The sequence below is a fragment of the Anguilla rostrata genome, chromosome 6 (assembly GCF_018555375.3).
Source record: "Anguilla rostrata isolate EN2019 chromosome 6, ASM1855537v3, whole genome shotgun sequence".
NCBI classification, from domain to species: Eukaryota; Metazoa; Chordata; class Actinopteri; order Anguilliformes; family Anguillidae; genus Anguilla; species Anguilla rostrata.
In genome coordinates, this window is record NC_057938.1 from 54,733,248 (window position 1) to 54,755,681 (window position 22,434).

The 22,434-nt window shown below is 43.9% G+C and overlaps 2 protein-coding genes and 1 pseudogene across 10 annotated transcripts; all 3 read right to left on the reverse strand.

The window, feature by feature from the left end:
- Positions 1-530: 530 nt before the first annotated feature.
- On the reverse strand, positions 531-9,952 carry LOC135257675 (zinc finger protein 572-like). 3 transcript variants are annotated; one of them, XM_064340675.1, is made up of 8 exons: positions 4,908-5,241; positions 3,887-4,083; positions 3,325-3,435; positions 2,990-3,113; positions 2,757-2,865; positions 2,199-2,720; positions 2,051-2,109; positions 531-1,815 (listed from the first exon to the last, which is right to left on the reverse strand). In XM_064340675.1, the coding sequence occupies exons 1-8, from the start codon at positions 4,942-4,944 to the stop codon at positions 929-931; spliced, it is 2,046 nt and encodes a 681-aa protein (XP_064196745.1). In that variant the 5' UTR covers positions 4,945-5,241; the 3' UTR covers positions 531-928. The 3 variants fall into 3 exon arrangements, with proteins under 3 accessions (XP_064196745.1, XP_064196744.1, XP_064196743.1); XM_064340674.1 differs by lacking the exon at positions 4,908-5,241 and adding an exon at positions 9,437-9,952 and having other exon boundaries at positions 2,199-2,865; XM_064340673.1 differs by having other exon boundaries at positions 2,199-2,865.
- LOC135257673 (zinc finger protein 79-like) lies at positions 5,397-14,561 on the reverse strand (annotated as a pseudogene).
- Positions 10,672-22,320, reverse strand: LOC135257670 (oocyte zinc finger protein XlCOF6-like). 7 transcript variants are annotated; one of them, XM_064340656.1, is made up of 9 exons: positions 22,037-22,320; positions 20,767-21,155; positions 20,295-20,463; positions 18,909-19,111; positions 17,936-18,046; positions 17,601-17,724; positions 16,366-17,481; positions 16,048-16,174; positions 10,672-11,834 (listed from the first exon to the last, which is right to left on the reverse strand). In XM_064340656.1, exons 2-9 carry the CDS (start codon positions 20,962-20,964, stop codon positions 11,102-11,104), a joined length of 2,781 nt encoding a protein of 926 aa, XP_064196726.1. In that variant the 5' UTR covers positions 20,965-21,155; positions 22,037-22,320; the 3' UTR covers positions 10,672-11,101. The 7 variants fall into 7 exon arrangements, with proteins under 7 accessions (XP_064196726.1, XP_064196724.1, XP_064196725.1 ...); XM_064340654.1 differs by lacking the exon at positions 22,037-22,320 and adding an exon at positions 21,811-22,006; XM_064340655.1 differs by lacking the exon at positions 22,037-22,320 and adding an exon at positions 21,811-22,005 and having other exon boundaries at positions 18,915-19,111.
- Between the last annotated feature and the right edge of the window lie 114 nt (positions 22,321-22,434).

A 22,434-nucleotide genomic window follows, 5' to 3' on the forward strand; every position in this document is an offset into this window, starting at 1 on the left:
CAAAACAGAACGACACATTAACTTGGCCTCCTTGCAGAGAAAATGTGCTGACCATTAATGTTTATTTTACATATTTTACCTTTATTTTATCAGGAAGTCCCATTGAGATCAAAAATATATTTTACAAGAGAGACCTGGCCAAGGTAGCAGCCATACAAAATCACAACATATTAAAATGCAACATACACAGTATGATATACAAAAATCCACAATAAAACAGAAGAACAGCTATTCAAACACAGTGGCCTCTCAAGAAAAACAACCACATGCCTCAGTCACTACATTCTTTATGATGCATTTAAATTCATTTTAAATGCATTCACTGAATCAAGGCTCCGTAAAAGACATGCATAATACATACATGCACAGTCGTAATCAATCACAAAACAGAAAAGTATGCTTCTCACAAGTTTTTCTAATTGCATTTTATCAAGATATATAATAGTAACAGATCTATTATTAACCTTCACAATTTTACTTCAAGATATACACATTTACTCCATTTATTCATAACATCATACATCACATAAGCGTACATGTAAGGAAATAATATTATAAACCGTCACAGGTTTATGAACGTAATGTAGGGCCGATATATGCACATGTAATTGTAATGGTGATTTTGATTATACGCCAAAAAAAACAGCAATAGTTCTGGTAACCACCAGAGTGTAAGTTTAAGGAGGGAAGTTTATCCGAAATAAAAATAACATGTGGTTTGAACATATACTCCCAGTTTTCAACTTCAACTTCATTCTCAGCTTTCTTTTTACATCCAAATATTGAAAATACTTTTTAAATCCTAGGCAATTTGCAAGTCCTTGATAGGAACCCGTTTTAACCTCAACACTTACTACAATACTGGAATGTCCCTGGTAATGACAGAATTATTGAAGTTCTCCCTGTACTGGGAGCAGGGAAACAGGCCCTATGGTACGTGGGTACGCTGGTGTATGACCAGGTAATCCGAACGAGTGAAACTCTTCCCACAGTGGGAGCAGTGGTACGGGCGCTCACCTGTATGAGTTTGCAGGTGTAGCTTCAGTTTACTTGAGCTGCTGAAACTCTTCCCACATTGCAGGCAGTGGTACGGGCGCTCACCTGTATGAGTTCGCTGATGCAGCTTCAAAGCACTCGACTGAGTGAAACTGCCTCCACACAAAGAGCAGCGGTAAGGCCGTTCCCCTGTATGAGTTCGCTGATGTTGCTTCAAAGTACTAGACTGAGTGAAACTCTTCCCACACAGGGAGCAGTGGTAAGGCCGCTCCCCTGTATGAGTGCGCTGGTGTAGGTTAAGCTTATCAGCCTGAATGAAGCTCTTCCCACACTGAGAGCAGCGGTATGGGCGCTCGCCAGTATGAATTCGCTCGTGTACCTTCAGTTTATCTGATTGAGCAAAACTCTTCCCACAATGGGAGCAGGGGTATGGGCGCTCCCCTGTATGGGTTCGCTGGTGTATCTTTAAATAATGTGAACTACTGAAACTGTTCTCACACTGGGAGCACTGATGCGGACGCTCTCTTTTATGCATTCCTTTGTGTGTGGTCAACAGAAATTTTGATTTGAAGGTCTTCCCGCACTGGGAGCATGGGTGGGCCCCTGGAGTGCCTGTGTGGGACTGTGTCAGGGTGGGGAGTGTCTTAGCGGAGTTGGGGAGCTGTTGTGTGCTTCTGGGAAGATGATGGGACCTCAGAGTCATTTTGAGCTCTGTTGGGTGAACCTTCTCAATGTGCTGCTGAAGATTCATTTCCTCTGTGTGAACGAATGGGCACTGGGAGCAGGCAAAGACCTGAGACGACACCTCAGCAGCTTGTCCTGAGGAAAAAGAATGTGTGTATGAGATAGGAAGCTTATAGAAAATCTATAAAGAAGCAGATCCTGAAAAACACAAACATTACTGCAAAAGCGTAATAATGGATAAAACCATAATTCCATATCTGAACTCTAAATCTTAATTTCCTTCAGCACAACCTGTCAACCATCTCAAACTTGTGTGAAAAAGTTAGACTCCTTCAGACTTTTGGAAAACAATTATCTGTGTGATCAGAACCTGCGTTTTGGTTCCTGGGGGAGATGACAGGAAAAATAAGGGAGGCCTCAGCACAGATCCTGTAGAAGACAAATAAAGGCACATTACTGAATTTAAAACTGATAGTGAATAGAGGAGACACACAGTCCAGCTCAACAATCATTCTTACCCATTCTCTGATGAAGATGGCAGCAGTTTCAAGGGTCTCTCCAACTGAGATGACAAAGGTGATGGCACAGGAACTGAGCCATTAGTAAATTCTAGTTGGGGAATCCACTCTCTGTGCTGTTGCAACAGACAGAAAGTCACCAAGGAAGACACCTCCTCCTCTTCCTGTTGAACGTGTTTTGATTTTACTTCGTTCTTCACCAGTTTGTCAGTTTGGATAGTTTGATTGATAGCTGCACATCCCTCCCTCTGATCATCCCTCTCTTTTCCTTCCTCCTTCCAGTCTCTCTCTTCATCTTTCACATCATCCTCCAACTCCATTTTCACACTCTGCCTCTCCCCATCTTCCTCTTCCTCCTTCATGTTGGTTAGTTTGTATTCTTGCTCTCTGCTCAACAGATATCCACTCATCCTCTCTGTCTTCTCCTCTGTGTCTTCACATCTGTTCAAACTTGGCTTTGGCTCTACTCCTGTGTAATCTGAGCTGTCTATCAAAGATTCTGCATTTATGTCTTCACCTGAAGAGGCGGGGCTTAAACAGTTCATGCAGTCAGTTATGGATTCCGATTGGCTGTTGCTGTTCGTCAGCTTGGTAGAATCCACCACACTTTGAGAGGGAGGGCAGGACATAGAGGACAGCTTGTAGTCCTCCATGGAGGGATGTGTCCCTGTGAGAGAGAATGATCATGCTAATGTTTAATGCTACAGATATTCAATGCAACATGTGATGAATTCTGATTTTTAACTGAATGCCAGTGGTTTATATAGATGTCCTGATAAACGCCTACCTACCATTCACGTCCAACTTTCCAAGACTTCTATGGTGCCTGAGAAGGGTCTTCAGCTGGTCTGGGTAAGAAACAGACTGCACACAGACCTCCAGGACAGAGGGGGCAGCACTGAGCCAGAACACTGTCTGAAGGAGAGATGCAGGTTCAAAAATGGAACTGTGTGTTTTTCTGCCCAACATGCACTGTGCTATGTTATTGCAGAATAGACAAGAGAGGACTCCACTGACTGCAGTACATACATAATTATAAAGCTAACTTAGTGCCAAAACCTACCAAACGGTACAAGTTTTATGAATGCCAAATGATTTGCAAACACAGCGTGTTCTGTCTCTGTACCTGTTTGAGGTCTGGTACCGGCAGCAGCTGATCCAGTCTGGAAAGGAACTCCCACAACAGAACCTCTAGAGCTGGGTCAGTTTTACAGCCAGTCTCTGCTGGGGACATGTCCTGTGAGAGAGGGAAAGAAACAAAGGAAGACAGAGAGATAGTGAAAAAGAGTAATGGATTGAGAGAGAAAGAGAGAGAGAATGCTATGTTTCTGACAATTCTGGAGGAAAAGGTTTGAAAATTGGACAAATATTACATATACATTATATTTCATTTGGCAGACGCTTTTATCCAAAGCGACATACAATAAGTGCACACTGAAGGCCATTGGAACAACTACAAACACAGGTCAGGTAAACTAAGTCTCATAAACTAGCAGCTACCTATAGCCAGGAACAGCAGCAGAAAATGCCATGGGCAAAGTGCTAAATGATTTTAAAGTGATACCTCTTTCCTGTCCACCCCCATGACTCTTGCCTCAACCTCCTCCTTTACCCCTTTCCCTCCCCTCCTCTCTTACCCCTTTGCCTCCCATCCTTCCCCCTTCCTCTCCTCCTCCTCTCACCCTCACCTGCAGCCCCAGAGTGAGCTCGGTCCTCTGGCTCTCACTCAGCAGCTCTGGGAACGTCTCCATCACCAGAGACACAAACTCCTCCAGTTTCCCATAATGCAACACGACCTGCTGCTGCAGCACTTGCCACATGGCGGCAGAGAGGAGTTGAAGTGGAGGAACCAGCAGGTGCAGGGAGGAGACAAGGAGAGCGGGATCTAACAAAAGAGAAAAGGATATTTTTCCTTCAATTTTGCATTCACACACTACAGCATCGGCAAGATAGGCTGTGAAATAGTGACTTAAAAAAAAACTCTGGAGTAGTGTAAACGCGTCTCTGGACTGATGAATCATGCTTCACTATCTGGCAGTCTGACGGACAAATCTGGGTTTGGCGAATGCCAGGAAAACACTGCCTGCTCGGATGTATAGTACCAACTGTCACGTTTGTTGGAGGAGGAATAATAGTCGGGGGCTGTTTTTCATGGTTTGGGCTAGGCCCCTTAGTTCCACAGAAGGGAAATCTTTTAGAAATGCAGTGTACGTCCACAGACTCTCCGTCTTTAATTCACAGTTGCCTAGCAACCTGGCTGTGCAGCGTTTCAACACGTATGCCCAGGCTATGGAAACGAATCCTAAAATCTGTCTGCATACCTGGAAACGAATCCTAAAATCTGTCTGCATACCAAATAATTGATACCAAAAAACACCATTCCGAAGAAATGCCAAATGTTTTAATTGAATGTGCGGAGTTTTACACGTTTAAAGTGTTCCGAAAGGACAAATTTCTCCCTGAATAGAATGTTCTTAAAATTCTATTCACGAAACTCCACAAAATGAACTGAAATAAACTTAAAGCTGCCATGACATCGAAAGCACATTCAAAATGTATTTGTTTAAATAAATATATAGCAAGTCACTGAGCCAGCTTTGAATAAAAATTAAATCAATGAGCTTAGCCTATTCAAAGAACGCAGTTGGAACTGCTGGTTGGCTCAGTATCCTCGACGAACACTCAATTTACAAAGGCATTGATAAGTACCTCTATTTTCCCTCTCTGTAAACCGCAGTGTTTCCATCAGAGTGCAAAATATTGGAACCGCTGTGAAGAAACCGGGTTTGGATATAATTTAGATCGCAGGTCTTCTTCGTCTTCCTCTTGAGGTTTCATGGCGGTTGTACACCAACATCGACGAGCATTACCGCCACCCACTGGAAAGGAGTGTGGATCAGTATGTTATCAACCTAACTAAAAAAAAAACGATGCAGTGTTTAACTCCGTGGTAACTCAACAGGAAAACGTGTTTCCTGAATTCCTTTGCAACACTTTCAACTGTTAAAAAATTGACAGATACAGTTATTAATTTCTACACATCTTTTTGATTAGTCCTGCAATACCCTGAAGCTGATAATGACGCAATAAAGATAGTTACTCTCTCCTGTTTCTTTTTAACAACAGAATCGGTTGATGCTTTGGCCAGCCATTTTGGAACGGAGAGGCAATCCAGTTAGCAAAACACTTCATATGTAATCCAATTACAAGGGACTTTATTTATGCAGAGAGTATGCCTGACAACACAGTTAAAAACGTATTAAACAAGCATTTACAATGATTCTTTACACCCTCTAAAGGAAGCTGTGCAGATGTGTCAGGACCAAGGACAACTACCTCATTAGGTAGAAAAGTCAATTTTCTAAATGCTAGCAATGTAATGAAAATGCTTAATTTTTTTGACTCCAAAACTGAAATACTCTTCAAATCAATTTTTGCATCTTCGGCAACTTGCATTTCATAGTCCCTGTAAAGTACCCCTTTTTGACCAGAACATACTGCATATTACTACCTGTTCTAGCTGAACTGTCTGTGGCAATTATTGAATGACTGAAGCTCTTCCTACACCGGAACAAAATTTTTAAAAATGGGAGCAGAAGAACCGGTGTGATTTCTATTGTGTGCAGTCAGGTGGTCTGAACGAGCAAAACTCACCCCACACTGAGAGGTGCAGTGTTACAGGTGTTCACCTGTATGAGTTTGCTGGTGAAGCTTCAATTTATCTGACCTGGCAAAACTCTTCTCACACTGCAAACAGGGGTACGGGCGTTCCCCTGTGTGAGTTTTCTGGTGTTGCTTCATTTGATCTGACCTGATGAAACCCTTCCCACACTGGGGGCAGAGGTACGGGCGTTCCCCGGTATGAGTTCGCTGATGTAGCTTCAAAGTGCTCGACTGAGTGAAACTCATCCCACACAGGGAGCAGTGGTAAGGGCGCTCCCCTGTATGAGTTCGCTGATGTTGTTTCAAAGTACTAGACTGAGTGAAACTCTTCCCACACAGGAAGCAGTGGTAAGGCCGTTCCCCTGTATGAGTGCGCTGGTGTAGGTTCAGCTTATCAGCCTGAATGAAGCTCTTCCCACACTGGGAGCAGCGGTATGGACGCTCGCCAGTATGAATTCGCTCGTGTACCTTCAGCTTATCTGATTGAGCAAAACTCTTCCCACAATGGGAGCAGGGGTATGGGCGCTCCCCTGTATGGGTTCGCTGGTGTATCTTTAAATAATGTGAACTACTGAAACTGTTCTCACACTGGGAGCACTGATGCGGACGCTCTCTTTTATGCATTTCTTTGTGTGTGGTCAACAGAAATTTTGATTTGAAGGTCTTCCCGCACTGGGAGCATGGGTGGGCCCCTGGAGTGCCTGTGTGGGACTGTGTCAGGGTGGAGAGCATCTTAGCGGGGGTGTGGTGCTGATGTGTGTTCCTGGGAGGTTTCTGGGACCCCAGAGTCCTGTTGAGCTCCTCTGGGTGAACCTTCTCAATGTGCTGCTGAAGATTCACTTCCTCTGTGTGAACGAATGGGCACTGGGAGCAGGCAAAGACCTCAGACAACACCTCAGCAGCTTGTCCTGAGGAGAACGAATATGTGTATGAGATAGGAAGCTTATAGAAAATCTATAAAGAAGCAGATCCTGAAAAACACAAACATTACTGCAAAAGTGTAACAATGGATAAAACCATAATTCCATATCTGAACTCTAAATCTTAATTTCCTTCAGCACAACCTGTCAACCATCTCAAACTTGTGTGAAAAAGTAGACTCCCTCAGACTTTTGGAAAACAATTATCTGTGTGATCAGAACCTGCGTTTTGGTTCCTGGGGGAGATGACAGGAAAAATAAGGGAGGCCTCAGCACAGATCCTGTAGAAGACAAATAAAGGCACATTACTGAATTTAAAACTGATAGTGAATAGAGGAGAGACACAGTCCAGCTCAACAATCATTCTTACCCATTCTCTGATGAAGATGGCAGCAGTTTCAAGGGTCTCTCCAACTGAGATGACAAAGGTGACGGCACAGGAACTGAGCTATTAGTAAATTCTAGTTGGGGAATCCACTCTCTGTGCTGTTGCAACAGACAGAAAGTCACCAAGGAAGACACCTCCTCCTCTTCCTGGTGGTTTGATTTTACTTCGTTCTTCACCAGTCTGTCGGTTTGGATAGCTTGATCGATAGCTGCACATCCCTCCCTCTGTTTATCCCTCTCTTTTCCTTCCTCCTTCCAGTCTCTCTCTTCATCCTTCACACCATCCTCCAACTCCATTTTCACACTCTGCCACTCACCATATTCCTCTTCCTCCTTCATGTTGGTTAGTTTGTATTCTTGCTCTCTGCTCAACAGATATCCACTCATCCTCTCTGTCATCTCCTCTGTGTCTTCCCATCTGTTCAAACTTGACTTTGGCTCTACCCCTCTGTAATCTGAGCCGTCTATGAGAGAATCTGCATTTATGTCTCCACCTGAAGAGGCGGGGCTTAAACAGTTCATGCAGTCAGTTATGGATTCCGATTGGCTGTTGCTGTTCGTCAGCTTGGTAGAATCCACCACACTTTGAGAGGGAGGGCAGGACATAGAGGACAGCTTGTAGTCCTCCATGGAGGGAAGTGTCCCTGTGAGAGAGAATGATCATGCTAATGTTTAATACTACAGATATTCAATGCAAAATGTGATGGATCCTGATTTAACTGAATGCTAGCGGTTTATATGGATGTCCTGATAAAGGCCTACCATTCATGTCCAACTGCCCAAGACTTCTGTGGTGCCTGAGAAGGGTCTTCAGCTGGTCTGTGTAAGTAGACTGCACACAGACCTCCAGGACAGAGGGGGCAGCACTGAGCCAGGACACTGTCTGAAGGAGAGATGCAGGTTCAAACATGGAACTGTGTGTTTTTCTGCCCAACATGCACTGTGCTATGCTATAGCAGAATAGACAAGAGAGGACTCTACTGACTGCAACACATATATAATTATAAAGCTAACTTAGTGCCAAAACCTAACAAAGAGTACAAGTTTTATGAATGCCAAATGATTTGCAAACACAGCGTGTTCTGTCTCTGTACCTGTTTGAGGTCTGGTACCGGCAGCAGCTGTTCCAGTCTGGAAAGGAAATCCCACAACAGAACCTCTAGAGCTGGGTCAGTTTTACAGCCAATCTCTGCTGGGGACATGTCCTGTGAGAGAGGGAAAGAAACAAAGAAAAAGACAGAGAGATAGTGAAAAAGAGTAATGGATTGAGAGAGACAAAGAGAGAGAGAATGCTATGTTTGGGACAATTTAGGAGGAAAAGGTTTGAAAATTGGACAAATTACAAACAACTATAAACACAGGTTAAGTGAACTGCAAGTCTCATAAAGTATCAGCTATCCATAGCCACGAACGGCAGCAGAAACCGTCATGGGCAAAGTGCTAAATGATTTTAGAGCAGTACCTCTTTCCTGTTCACCCCTATGCCTCCTGCCTCACCCTCTTCTCTTACCCCTCTCCCTCCCCTCCTCCTCTCACCCTCACCTGCAGCCCCAGTGTGAGCTCGGTCCTCTGGCTCTCACTCAGCAGCTCTGGGAACGTCTCCATCACCAGAGACACAAACTCCTCCAGTTTCCCATAATGCAACACGTCTTGCTGCTGCAGCACTTGCCACATGGCTGCAGAGAGGAGTTGGAGTGGGGGAACCAGCAGGTGCAGGGTGGAGACAGGGAGAGAGGGATCTAATAAGAGAAAATTAGATTTAAATAAATGTTTTCCGTTCATTTCACAACTAAACCCTCGCATGACTGGAAGGTGGGCTTTAACACACTGAACTTAAACATACAACGCTGATAAAGCCATGTCTGTCCAGTTTAATTCATACAGGTGTCTAGCCACCTATACCTGGACTCCGTTCCCCCGCGCCCCAACATTTCCAGCCCTGCTCCAAAAAAATTAGCAAGTTACCGTCAGGCCAAGAAAAAAAACCCTGACTTTGAACAGGGGCCGTGCACATCGTAACAGTTTAACTTAAAACGTTTAACACCATACATGTCTATTCCTCAACAATCAGAGAAAGCGAGACACGATAAATTGGACCAAACGCCAGTATTGTTGTTTACGAGCCGTGGAGGGTATTCAGCAAAAAGCAGTAACTGGAGAAAATGTCTTCTATAAATATACGGGAAGTCACAGCACCTGCATGAGCTACTGCGCATATGCAAAGAACACAGTCGATCAGTCGAATACTCAATTTTTAAAGTTACGCACCTCCCACCTCCTTCTCTGCAATGCTCAGCGTTTCCATCAAAGACCTAAATTTTGGAACTGTTGTAGAACAACCAGCCTTGCAAGGTTTTCGTTCTGGCAAAAGCAAACACCGACAATCAGTTACTTCTACTTGTACGAACGCATGCGTACTCGTAGCAACGTGGAACAAAAGGAGGATGACTTCCGTGACAACGCCGAGACGAAAATAAAGTCAGTATAAAAGCCAAAATTTTCATCTCATTCAGTTTGGTTTTCACTGCATTCGGAAAACACCTAAGGGTGCATTACCGCGACTTGGGGTTCTTAAAAAAACTCTAATTCTATGAATCAACTCCATCGCTTTCAAGTACTGTATGAAAAATGTCCTGCTTCTATCCCTGTATATTTTTTCAGAATTTTTCGTACATTAAGTACCTCCTCTATCTACTGCACTTATATCAACATTCTTCCTTCTGTCCTATATTTGTCCTATGATTACATTTCTTCTTTTCCACAAAAATCACACCTACCTGATTCGTGCTTCTTAATAGTATACTGTGTGCTCTATAATCCTGAGTGACCAAGTCTGAGATTTTTTTTCCTCTTCTTCTTCTTCGATGTCCAACTTTTATTTCATTTAATATTAGGCTCTTGTTCTAAATGAAATAGTTTGTTACCAATAAATAAATGCCAGATTTTGCAATGCTGCAGAGCAATAATCATAACTTCAAGCACAGGTAACTATAGTGTCATGTCATTTTGTAGACCTTACGACAGTGGGCTACTTAGTTTTGATGTACATTAATTTATAGTAACCTAATGGTAGTAAAAATCCAGGGTAATGTATCCAACTCGATGAAGTCAGGAATGTAACTGAAATGGATAACTACTGACAAGTCAGAGCCATTCAAAGTAAAATAGCCTACTTTAACAGAAAAAATATAGAGATTAGTCTCAATATTATTGACAAATGTGTGTATCATGATCCATAAATAAGAGACGTCACAAATGCATTTTACTATCCACACATAAATATCTTTCAACTCATAAATTGTCGTTTAAATGAATGTGCACAACTGCATATCATTTGGGAGAAATAAATTATTCTAACAAGTAATATAAGGTGGCAATAAGTGATATTTTCAAATTGATGTTCAATAATTTTGGTGAGGACACACATGCTGTCTAATTTTCCAGACAACTGCTGCAAAGACTTAAACTAACAGATGTCAGAATTTCTTTATTTTTCAAAAAAAAAAAAAAAAAAAAGAGAAAACAGCCATTTATAAAGGGTTCCAGTTGAGTTAACACATTAGTGCAACCAGCCACTAGACAGAAGCTGTTTGGACTCATTTGACCACAACACATGATGACAATTGTAGTTCCAATGGTGCTTGGCAAAGGTCAGGCACTTAAATTTACATGTTGCTTTCTGCAAGGGCTGCTTTTGTGCAACCCTTCCAAAGTGCTTGTTGAGGTGGCATCCAACAAGTATTATGCAGCTTGATAACATGAAGATTCCACTAAATAATGCAGGTCTTGGGATATTCTTGGCCTTCCTCTCAGTCTTCGTCACTGTGCATGGGGGCATGCTTGTGTCCTCTCCCTGGCAAATTTGCGAGTGTTCCAGACGTTACCCTGTGTGAGTTTGCTGGTGTACCTTCAAATTGTATGACTGACTGAAACTCAGTGGTAGGGGCATTCCCCTATATGAAGTCGCTGGTGCAGCCTCAGTTTATCTGATCTGCCAAAACTCTTTCCACACTGAGAGCAGTGGTATGGGCGCTCACCTGTATGAGTTCGCAGGTGTTTCTTCAAAGAACAAGACCGAGTGAAACTCTTCTCACACAGGGAGCACTGGTACGGCCGCTCACCAGTATGGGTTCGCTGGTGCTGTTTCAAATAACTCGACTTATTGAAACTCTTCTCACACTGGGAGCACTGGTACAGGCAGTCACCTGCATGAGTTCGCCTGTGTACCTTCAGATCATATAAATTCGTGAAATTCTTCCCACACTGGGAACAGTGGCAAGGACGCTCACCGGTATGGGTTCGCTGGTGTTTCTTCAAAGAATAAGGCTGAGTAAAACTCTTCTCACACTGGGAGCACTGGTACGGCCGCTCACCCGTATGAGTTGGCCTGTGTAACTTCAGACTACGTAAAAATCTGAAATTCTTACCACACTGGGAGCACTGGTACGGGCGCTCACCTGTATGGGTTCCCAGGTGTTGTTTCAAATAACTTGAATGACCGAAACTCTTACCACACTGGGAGCAGTGGTACGGGCGCTCACCTGTATGGATTCGTAGGTGTTGTTTCAAAGTCTCCGAGCGGCTGAAATTCTTTCCACACTGGGAGCAGGGGAAGGGACGCTCCCCTGTGTGAGTACGTTTGTGCACCTTCAGACGATATAAATTACGGAAACTCTTCCCACACTGGGAGCATGTGTGGGCCCGTAAAGTGCCGGACCGTGTAAGAGTGGGGGGTGTCTTAGGTGGGGTGGGGTGCTGATTTGTGGTGCTGGGAGGTTGCTGGGACACCACAGTCCTGTTCAGCTCCTCTGGGTGAACCATCTCAATGTGCTGCTGAAAATTCACTTCCTCTGTGTGAACGAATGGGCACTGGGAGCAGGCAAAGACCCGATACGACGCTTCAACAGCTTGTCCTGAGGAGAGAGAAGGTGTGGAGGCAATTTCTAGTCGGGCAATCAGCACTCTAGGCTGTTTTACCCGGCAGGAAGTGACCACAGTAGACAGATCCTCTCTTTCCTGTTGTCCATGTTCTGTTTTTACTACATTCTGCACCAATTTGCCAGTTTGATCAGTTATATGTTCCTCCCTCGCTTCTTCTTCCTCCTTCCTGTGTCTCTCTCCATCTCTCACACCATCCTCTCTCTCAATTTTCACACTCTGCCTCACCCCATCTTCCTCTTTCATGTTGGTTAGTTTGTATTGTTGCTCTCTGCTCAACAGATATCCACGCATCCTCTCTGTCTTCTCCTCTGTGTCTTCACATCTGTTCAAACTTGGCTTTGACTCTACCCCTGTGTAATCTGAGCTGTATATCAGAGATTCTGCCTTTATGTCTTCACCTGAAGAGGCGGGGCTTAAACAGTTCATGCAGTCAGTTACGGATTCCGATTGGCTCTTGCTGTTCGTCAACTTGGTAGAATCCACCACTCTTTGAGAGGGAGGGCGGGACATAGAGGACAGCTTGTAGTCCTCTATGAAGGGAAGTGTCCCTGTGAGAGAGAATGATCATGCTAATGTTTAATACTACAGATATTCAATGCAACATGTGATGGATTTTGATTTTTAACTGAATGCCAGTGGTTTATATGGATGTCCTGATAAAGGCTTACCATTCATGTCCAACTGTCCAAGACTTCTGTGGTGCCTGAGAAGGGTCTTCAGCTGGTCTGGGTAAGAAACCGACTGCACACAGACCTCCAGGACAGAGGGGGCAGCACTGAGCCAGGACACGGTCTGAAGGAAAGATGCAGGTTCAAACATGGAACTGTGTGTTTTTCTGCCCAACATGCACTGTGCTGTGCTAAGCTATAGCAGAATAGACAAGAGAGGACTCCACTGACTGCAATACATACATAATTATAAAACCTACCGAACGGTACAAGTTTTATGAATGCCAAATGATTTGCAAACACAGCGTGTTCTGTCTCTGTACCTGTTTGAGGTCTGGTACCGGCAGCAGCTGTTCCAGTCTGGAAAGGAAATCCCACAACAGAACCTCTAGAGCTGGGTCAGTTTTACAGCCAATCTCTGCTGGGGACATGTCCTGTGAGAGAGGGAAAGAAACAAAGAAAAAGACAGAGAGATAGTGAAAAAGAGTAATGGATTGAGAGAGACAAAGAGAGAGAGAATGCTATGTTTGGGACAATTTAGGAGGAAAAGGTTTGAAAATTGGACAAATATTACATGTACAGTATATTTCATTTGGCAGATGCTTTTATCCAAAGCGACATACAATAAGTGCATACTGAAGGCCACTGGAACTACTGCAAACACAGGTTAAGTAAACTGCAAGTCTCATAAAGTATCAGCTATCCATAGCCACGAACAGCTGCATAAACCGTCATGGGCAAAGTGCTAAATGATTTTAGAGCAGTACCTCTTTCCTGTCCATCCCTATGGCTCCTGCCTCATCCTCTTCTCTTACCCCTCTCCCTCCCCTCCTCCTCTCACCCTCACCTGCAGCCCCAGAGTGAGCTCGGTCCTCTGGCTCTCACTCAGCAGCTCTGGGAACGTCTCCATCACCAGAGACACAAACTCCTCCAGTTTCCCATAATGCAACACGTCTTGCTGCTGCAGCACTTGCCACATGGCTGCAGAGAGGAGTTGGAGTGGGGGAACCAGCAGGTGCAGGGTGGAGACAGGGAGAGAGGGATCTAATAATAGAGAAAATTAGATTTAAATAAATGTTTTCCATTCATTTCACAAGTAAACCCTAGCATGACTGGGAGGTGGGCTTTAACACACTGAACTTACACATACAACGCTGATAAAGCCATGTCTGTCCAGTTTAATTCATACAGGTGTCTAGCCACCTATACCTGGACTCCGTTCCCCCGCGCCCCAACATTTCCAGGCCTGCTCCAAAAACATTAGCAAGTTACCGTCAGGCCAAGAAAAAAAAAAACCCTGACTTTGAACAGGGGCCGTGCACATCGTAACAGTTTAACTTAAAACGTTTAACACCATACATATCTATTCCTCAACAATCAGAGAAAGCGAGACACGATAAATTGGACCAAACGCCAGTATTGTTGTTTACGAGCCGTGGAGGGTATTCAGCAAAAAGCAGTAACTGGAGAAAATGTCTTCTATAAATATACGGGAAGTCACAGCACCTGCATGAGCTACTGCGCATATGCAAAGAACACAGTCGATCAGTCGAATACTCAATTTTTAAAGTTACGCACCTCCCACCTCCTTCTCTGCAATGCTCAGCGTTTCCATCAAAGACCTAAATTTTGGAACTGTTGTAGAGAAACCAGCTTTGCAATGTTTTCGTTCTAGCAAAAGCAAACGCCTACGATCAGTTACTTCCACTTGTACGAACGCATGCGTACTCGTAGCAACGTGGAACAAAACGAGGATGACTTCCGTGACAACGCCGAGACGAAAATAAAGTCAGTATAAAAGCCAGAATTTTCTTCTCATTCAGTTTGGTTTCAACTGCATTTGGAAAACATCTGAGGGTGCATTACCGCGACTTGGGGTTCTTAAAAAAAACTCGAATAAACTCCGTCGCTTTCAAGTACTGTATGAAAAAATTCCTGCTTCTATCCCTGTATATTTTTTCAGAATATTGCGCACATTTAGTTCCATCTCTATCTCCTGCAATTATATCAACATTCCGCCTTCTGTCCTATATTTGTCCTATGATTACGTTTCTACTTCTCCACAAAAATCACACCTACCTGATTCGTGCTTCTTAATAGTATACTGTGTGCTCTATAATCCTGTGTGACAAAGTCTGAGATTTTTTTCCCCCCTCTTCTTCTTCGATGTTAAACTTTTATTTCATTTAAGATCAGGCACTTGTTCTAAATGAAATAGTTTGTTACCAATAAATAAATGCCAGATTTTGCAATGCTGCAGAGCAATAATCATAACTTCAAGCACAGGTCACTATAGTGTCATGTCATTTTGTAGACCTTACGACAGTGGGCTACTTAGTTTTGATGTACAGTAATTTATAGTAACCTAATAGTAGTAAAAATCCAGGGTAATGTATCCAACTCAATGAAGTCAGGAATGTAACTGAAATGGATAACTACTGACAAGTCAGAGCCATTCAAAGTAAAATAGCCTACTTTAACAGAAAAATATAGAGATTAGTCTCAATATTATTGACAAATGTGTGTATCATGATCCATAAATAAGAGACGTCACAAATGCATTTTACTATCCACACATAAATATCTTTCGACTTGTCTCATAAATTGTCGTTTAAATGAATGTGCACAACTGCATATCATTTGGGAGAAATAAATTATTCTAACAAGTAATATAAGGTGTAAATAAGTGACATTTTCAAAATGTTGTTCAATAATTTTGGCAAGGACACACATGCTGTATCCAATTTCCCAGACAACTGCTGCAAAGACTTAAAGAAATTCTGACATCTGTTAGTTTATTTTTCAAAAAAAAAAAAAAAAAGAACAGTAATTTATAAAGGGTTCCAGTTGAGTTAACACATTAGTGCAACCAGCCACTAGACAGAAGCTGTTTGGACTCATTTGACCACAACACACGATGACAATTGTAGTTCAAATGGTGCTTGGCAAAGGTCAGGCACTTAAATTTACAGGTTGCTCTCTGCAAGGGCTGCTTTTGTGCAACCCTTCCAAAGTGCTTGTTGAGGTGGCATCCAACAAGTATTATGCAGCTTGATAACATGAAGATTCCACTAAACAATGCAGGTCTTGGGATATTCTTGGCCTTCTCCAGTCTTACGTCCTGATGGGCATGCTTGTGTCCTCTCCCTGGCAAAATTTGCGAGTTTCAGAGTTACCCTGTGTGGTTCTGTACTGACGCAAATTGTACACCACAAACTACAGGGAGGGCTCCCCTGTATGAGTCGTTGGTGCACCTTCAGTGTACTTGACCGGAAACTCTTCCCACAGTGGGAGCACTGGTACGGACGCTCACCTGTATGGATTCGCTGGTGTTGCTTCAAATGACTGGACTGAATGAAACTCTTCCCACACTGGGAGCACTGGTACGGGCGCTCACCTGTATGGGTTCGCAGGTGTTGTTTCAAATACTGACTAAACTTTCCACTGAGCAGTACGCGTCACCTGATGTTGCGTGTATTCAAAATCAATCTGAAATTCTCCACACTGGACAGTGCAGCGCTCACTGGGATTCGCAGGTGTTGCTCAAATGCCGAGTAACTCTTCCACACTGGAGCACTGCGCGCTCACCTGTATGGGTTCGCAGGTGTTGTTTCAAATAACTTGAATGACCGAAACTCTTACCACACTGGGAGCAGTGGTACGGGCGCTCACCTGTATGGGTTCGCAGGTGTTGTTTCAAAGTATCCCAGTGACTGAAATTCTTTCCACACTGGGAGCAGTGGTACGGGCGCTCACCTGTATGAGTTCGCAGGTGTTGTTTCAAAGTCTCCGAGCGGCTTAAATTCTTTCCACACTGGGAGCAGGGGAAGGGACGCTCCCCTGTGTGAGTACGTTTGTGCACTTTCAGACGACTTAAATTACGGAAACTCTTCCCACACTGGGAGCATGTGTGGGCCCGTAAAGTGCCGGACCGTGTAAGAGAGGGGGGTGTCTTAGGTGGGGTGAGGTGCTGATTTGTGGTGCTGGGAGGTTGCTGGGACACCACAGTCCTGTTCAGCTCCTCTGGGTGAACCATCTCAATGTGCTGCTGAAAATTCACTTCCTCTGTGTGAACGAATGGGCACTGGGAGCAGGCAAAGACCCGATACGACGCTTCAACAGCTTGTCCTGAGGAGAGAGAAGGTGTGGAGGCAATTTCTAGTCGGGCAATCAGCACTCTAGGCTGTTTTACCCGACAGGAAGTGACCACAGTAGACAGATCCTCTCTTTCCTGTTGTCCATGTTCTGTTTTTACTACATTCTGCACCAATTTGCCAGTTTGATCAGTTATATGTTCCTCCCTCGCTTCTTCTTCCTCCTTCCTGTGTCTCTCTCCATCTCTCACACCATCCTCTCTCTCAATTTTCACAGTCTGCCTCACCTCATCTTCCTCCTTCATGTTGGTTAGTTTGTATTTTTGCTCTCTGCTCAACAGATATCCACGCATCCTCTCGGTCTTCTCCTCTGTGTCTTCACATCTGTTCAAACTTGGCTTTGGCTCTACCCTTGTGTAATCTGAGCTGTCTATCAGAGATTCTGCCTTTATGTGTTCATCTGAAGGGGCGGGGCTTAAACAGTTCATGCAGTCAGTTACGGATTCCGATTGGCTCTTGTTGTTCGTCAGCTTGGTAGAATCCACCGCTCTTTGAGAGGGAGGGCGGGACATAGAGGACAGCTTGTAGTCCTCCATGGAGGGAAGTGTCCCTGTGAGAGAGAATGATCATGCTAATGTTTAATGGTACAGATGTTCAACGCAAAACGTGATGGATTCCGATTTTTAACGGAATGCTAGCGGTTTTATGGATGTCCTGATAAAGGCTTACCATTCATGTCCAACTGTCCAAGACTTCTGTGGTGCCTGAGAAGGGTCTTCAGCTGGTCTGGGTAAGAAACAGACTGCACACAGACCTCCAGGACAGAGGGGGCAGCACTGAGCCAGGACACGGTCTGAAGGAGAGATGCAGGTTCAAACATGGAACTGTGTGTTTTTCTGCCCAACATGCACTGTGCTATGCTATAGCAGAATAGACAAGAGAGGACTCCACTGACCGCAATACATACATAATTATAAAGCTAACTTAGTGCCAAAACCTAACAAACAGTACAAGATTTATAAATGGTAAATGATTTGCAAACACAGCGTGTTCTGTCTCTGTACCTGTTTGAGGTCTGGTACCGGCAGCAGCTGTTCCAGTCTGGAAAGGAAATCCCACAACAGAACCTCTAGGGCTGGGTCAGTTTTACAGCCAATCTCTGCTGGGGACATGTCCTAAAAAGATGGAATGACAGAAAGAAGTGAAAGAGTGAACCGAGACAGAGAGACAGAACATCAGTTAACAAATATGATATGAATGTGTATATTTATAGTTATAAATGGTAAATGGACTGCATTTTATATAGCGTTTTTATCCAAAGCACTTTACAATTGATGCCCCTCATTCACCTATTCACACACATTCACACACCAACGGTGAAAGGCTGCCATGCAAGGTACCAATCAGCTCGTTGGGAGCACTTAAGGTTAGGTGTCTTGCTCAGGGACACTTCGACGCGCCCAGGGCAGGGGATCGAACCGGCAACCCTCAGACTGCCAGACAACCGCTCTAACCTCCTGAGCTATGTCACCCCATTATGGGAAACTGGAGGAGTTTGTGTCTCTGGTGATGGAGACATTGTGATGGCAACATAGCTCAGGAGGTAAGACCGATTGTCTGGCAGTCGGAGGGCTGCCGGTACAAACCCCGCCCTGGGCATGTCGTAGTGTCCTTGAGCAAGACACCTAACCCCTAACTGCTCTGGCAAATGAGGCATCAATTGTAAAGCGCTTTGGATAAAAGCGCTATATAAATGCAGTCCATTTACCATTTACCACATTCCCAGAGCTGCTGAGTGAGAGCCAAAGGACGGAGCTCACTCTGGGGCTGCAGGTGAGAGGAGGAGAGGAGGGAAGGGGGAGGGGTAAGAGATGGGGGGTACAGTGCATGGAACGGTGTACACATGGTGTAAAGTTTGAGTACAGGGGAGTAGAGCAGATCTCACTAGTGGTACCTCTTCCCTGTCCACCCCCCCCCCCCTCATGCCTTTTGCCTCACCTTACTCCCTAACCCCTCTCCCTCCCCTCCTCCTCTCACCCTCACCTGCAGCCCCAGAGTGAGCTCGGTCCTCTGGCTCTCACTCAGCAGCTCTGGGAACATCTCCACCACCAGAGACACAAAGTCCTCCAGTTTCCCATAATGCAACACGTCTTGTTGCTGCAGCACTTGCCACATGGATGCAGAGAGGAGTTGAAGTGGAGGAACCAGAAGGCACAGGGAGGAGACAGGGAGAGAGGGATCTAATAAAGAAAATGTGAAATTAAAGGAAAACATTTTTTTAACTCACATGTAAACCCTAGATTTTTAAAACTAAATTTAAACAAAAGACACTAATATATAGCCAGGTATACAGCCATGGCATTCTTGTTTCATTCATACAGGTTCAAATTCACAATGATGCAACTAAACTTACAGAAAACACTATTCGGAAAAAATGCTAAATGTTTTTAATGTGCTTTGTATTTTTGCACGCTTGGTTTTTTCATTTTCCTAAATATCGTTATTTTTTTTCCCTCGCAATTTTACGATTTTATTCTCGTAATATTATTTTTTCCTCGTAAAATTACGACTTTATTCTCGTAATATTATTTTTTCCTCGTAAAATTACGACTTTATTCTCGTAATATTACGACCTTTCACTCAATTATTTCCCCCCTCAATGTGGCCCGAATACACCGTCGTAGTACAGTGTGTGTATATGTGTAGCGTTATTTTTTTTCTCCCACCCGCATTCTGCGAAGACCCGCTCCTACTCTGTCTCTGATTGGCTCTGACCCTGATATTCTTCTTCGGTGAATGTGGGTGGGGGGAAAAAAGAAGGCATGCATGTGTGAAACCGCGCACTGTACTCCTCCGGAAGCAGCGCACACTTTTGTTTGAGTTACTTGCGTTTGTCAAGCACTTTAAACATCAGCACTTAAGTTTTTTTTAAACAATTGAGGTTATTGCGATTTCTTGCTTGTGCTGTGATTTCAATAAAGAAAAAACATTTACCTGCACCTTTTTTTCCTGATCATTTACATAATGAGTTAAGAAATTACCAATGTGTATGGGAACTGACAAAAAAGGTAACGCTTAAAATGTATTATTGTGGCGCCACAAGCCGCGGTGAAAAATTTTGGGTGCACCTAAATTATGTGCTGGTGCACCTAAATGAAAAAGTTAGGTGCACCAGCGCAACCAATGTAAAAAGTTAGTCTGGAGCCCTGGTTAGCTAACGACATCTAACGCTGTGTTCACATCACGACATTGTAAAGTTTGCCATCATGTCTCAGGCCATAACAAAACTAGTACTGGTCGTCTAATACCGGCAGGAGTATTGATACTTACCCATAACAGAAACTCATATTTTGCCCTCCTACATTATTTAAATGGATGTGTGGCGTGTACAGCTAATTCTAGATATGAGTAAAGTTACACTACCTGATGAACGATGTAAAGGTCTGAGGTCACACTGTGAGCCACAGGGTTGAGGCACAGATGGTTGAGGAGCCAGTGGAGAGGCGGCCTCTTGCTCTGGGTCTGCAGGCACTGCAGCACGGGCTGTTGGTGCATCTGTCCCTTCATTACTTGCAGTCTCCCCCAACACCGGCTTTACACCACGTGGAATTAAAATCACAAATGTTTTAGCTGTGCAAACAAAGTCGTCAAGCTGTAACAAGACTTAAGGGTTCGAATGTTAGCAAACTGAGGTTACCAATTACGCCTTCTCACGTGGTAGGTTTTACAAAACAGGTTGCTAATGCTAGTTAACATTAGCCTGTATGCCTTGTTCACAAGATAGCTACGGTGCCTTACAACAATTAATACGTTTCACGCGTTGCTTCTCATTATTGAAAGCAGTACGCCGACTATGTTGGACGTTAGCAAACATTAGAAAACAGGCAAGACTTACGGTGCACAGTTTACGTTTTCGTAGAGCTGAATCTCTGACGCCGGGCTGGTGACCATTAGACCTACTCCCGCCGGCGTCAAAATCAGAACCGGCTGCTGATGGCGGCCTTGATACAGCCACTGCGTGCAGTGAAGGAACCGCACCAGTAGTCAGTCTCACCCGGCCCCGGCTTCGATATCCCATCCTGAACTGTATCATATCGCTGGGAAGATAATCCTCCGGTCTGAAATGAGCGCCACACACGACCGCGCTTTTTGCAACAGACGCAGTAGTGAAGTCCGGTCTCTCCGCCTGCACAAAACGCACCCAGGCACTAAAGCCAGCACGGCTCCTTTTCCTGTCAGGAAATCTGTGTACGCGACGTCCTGGCCGGCTGGAGTTTTTGCAACCTGCACAAACACAATACGTTACCATGATTCACAGTGAAATGCAATATAAAACTACTGAAAACAGACCAACCCACTATATCACAACCGCTCAGACTCACTACCCCGTACTACTGCACATTGGACAATGGAAGAGCCACTCCCTTCTGTTACGTAATATGACTCGGTGTTGAAAAAAAGGCGTTTTTATGAGCTTTGCTCAAAACGGCCGCAGCGCCTGTAGTTCCTCTGAATTTGTGCCCTCGTGTCTTGTAAAAATTATTAAATCCTGCATTAACTATTCAAATAGTCGTTTTCAGACAGGGTTAAGCATACGTTTCGTAAAAAATGTAACCTGCAAGATGCTCTTTAAGGAGGACGGTCTTCTGCTTGAAGCACTATTTGGAGAAAACTTTTAAACGGGTTGAGCCATCGGATATAGGGTTCAATAACATTTTGGAAAAGGTAGCACCACACCAGGCTACCTACCAGTTGCAGGGGATATATATTCTAATTTTAATTAATTTTTTTTTTTTTTTTAAGTATACAGCATATCCCAGCACCAGTTTCGGCTATTACTGGAATCTGTTCATATATTCAAAGCAAAACAACGCAGGATCAGTCGCTCGTAGCTTAGTTTCATTCGTCGAACACTAAATTTATAAAGGTAGATACGCACCCACGATTTCCCTCTCTGCAACGCTCAGGGTTTCCATCAGCGTACAAAATACTGCAACTGTTGTGAAGAAGCCAGCCTTGAAAATAGTCTTAAAGGTGCACTGCAGTGTGTAGAATTTAGTGTCATCTAGCGGAACGGACTTGGCAGAAATGGAATATAATATTCACAAGTATGTTTTAATTAGTGTGTAATCCCATGAAAATAAGAATCGTTGTGTTTTCGTTACCTGAGAATGAGTCCTTTTATATCTACATAGGAGCGGGTCCTCTTCCACAGAGGCCGCCATGTTGCACCGCCATGTTTCTACAGTAGCCCAGAACGAACAAACGGCTCTACCACTTTTAAGAACGCATGGGTACTAGTAGCAACAAAAAGAGGGTGACTTCATACCACCAAGGCGGAAATTAAGTCAAAATAGAGCCCAGAATAAAACATTTTTCCATCTTGATGAACCAAAATAAAAGAAACTTGATTGGCAATGCACTGATCTATGCATCTTCTTACAGACCATTTTATGGCCTAATACAAAACATGTTGATGACAAAGGGGTTTTACATGTGTGCAACCTCATATTTATACTCTAGTGAAACAGGAAATAATGAAAGCCAACCATCCAGTTTCTGG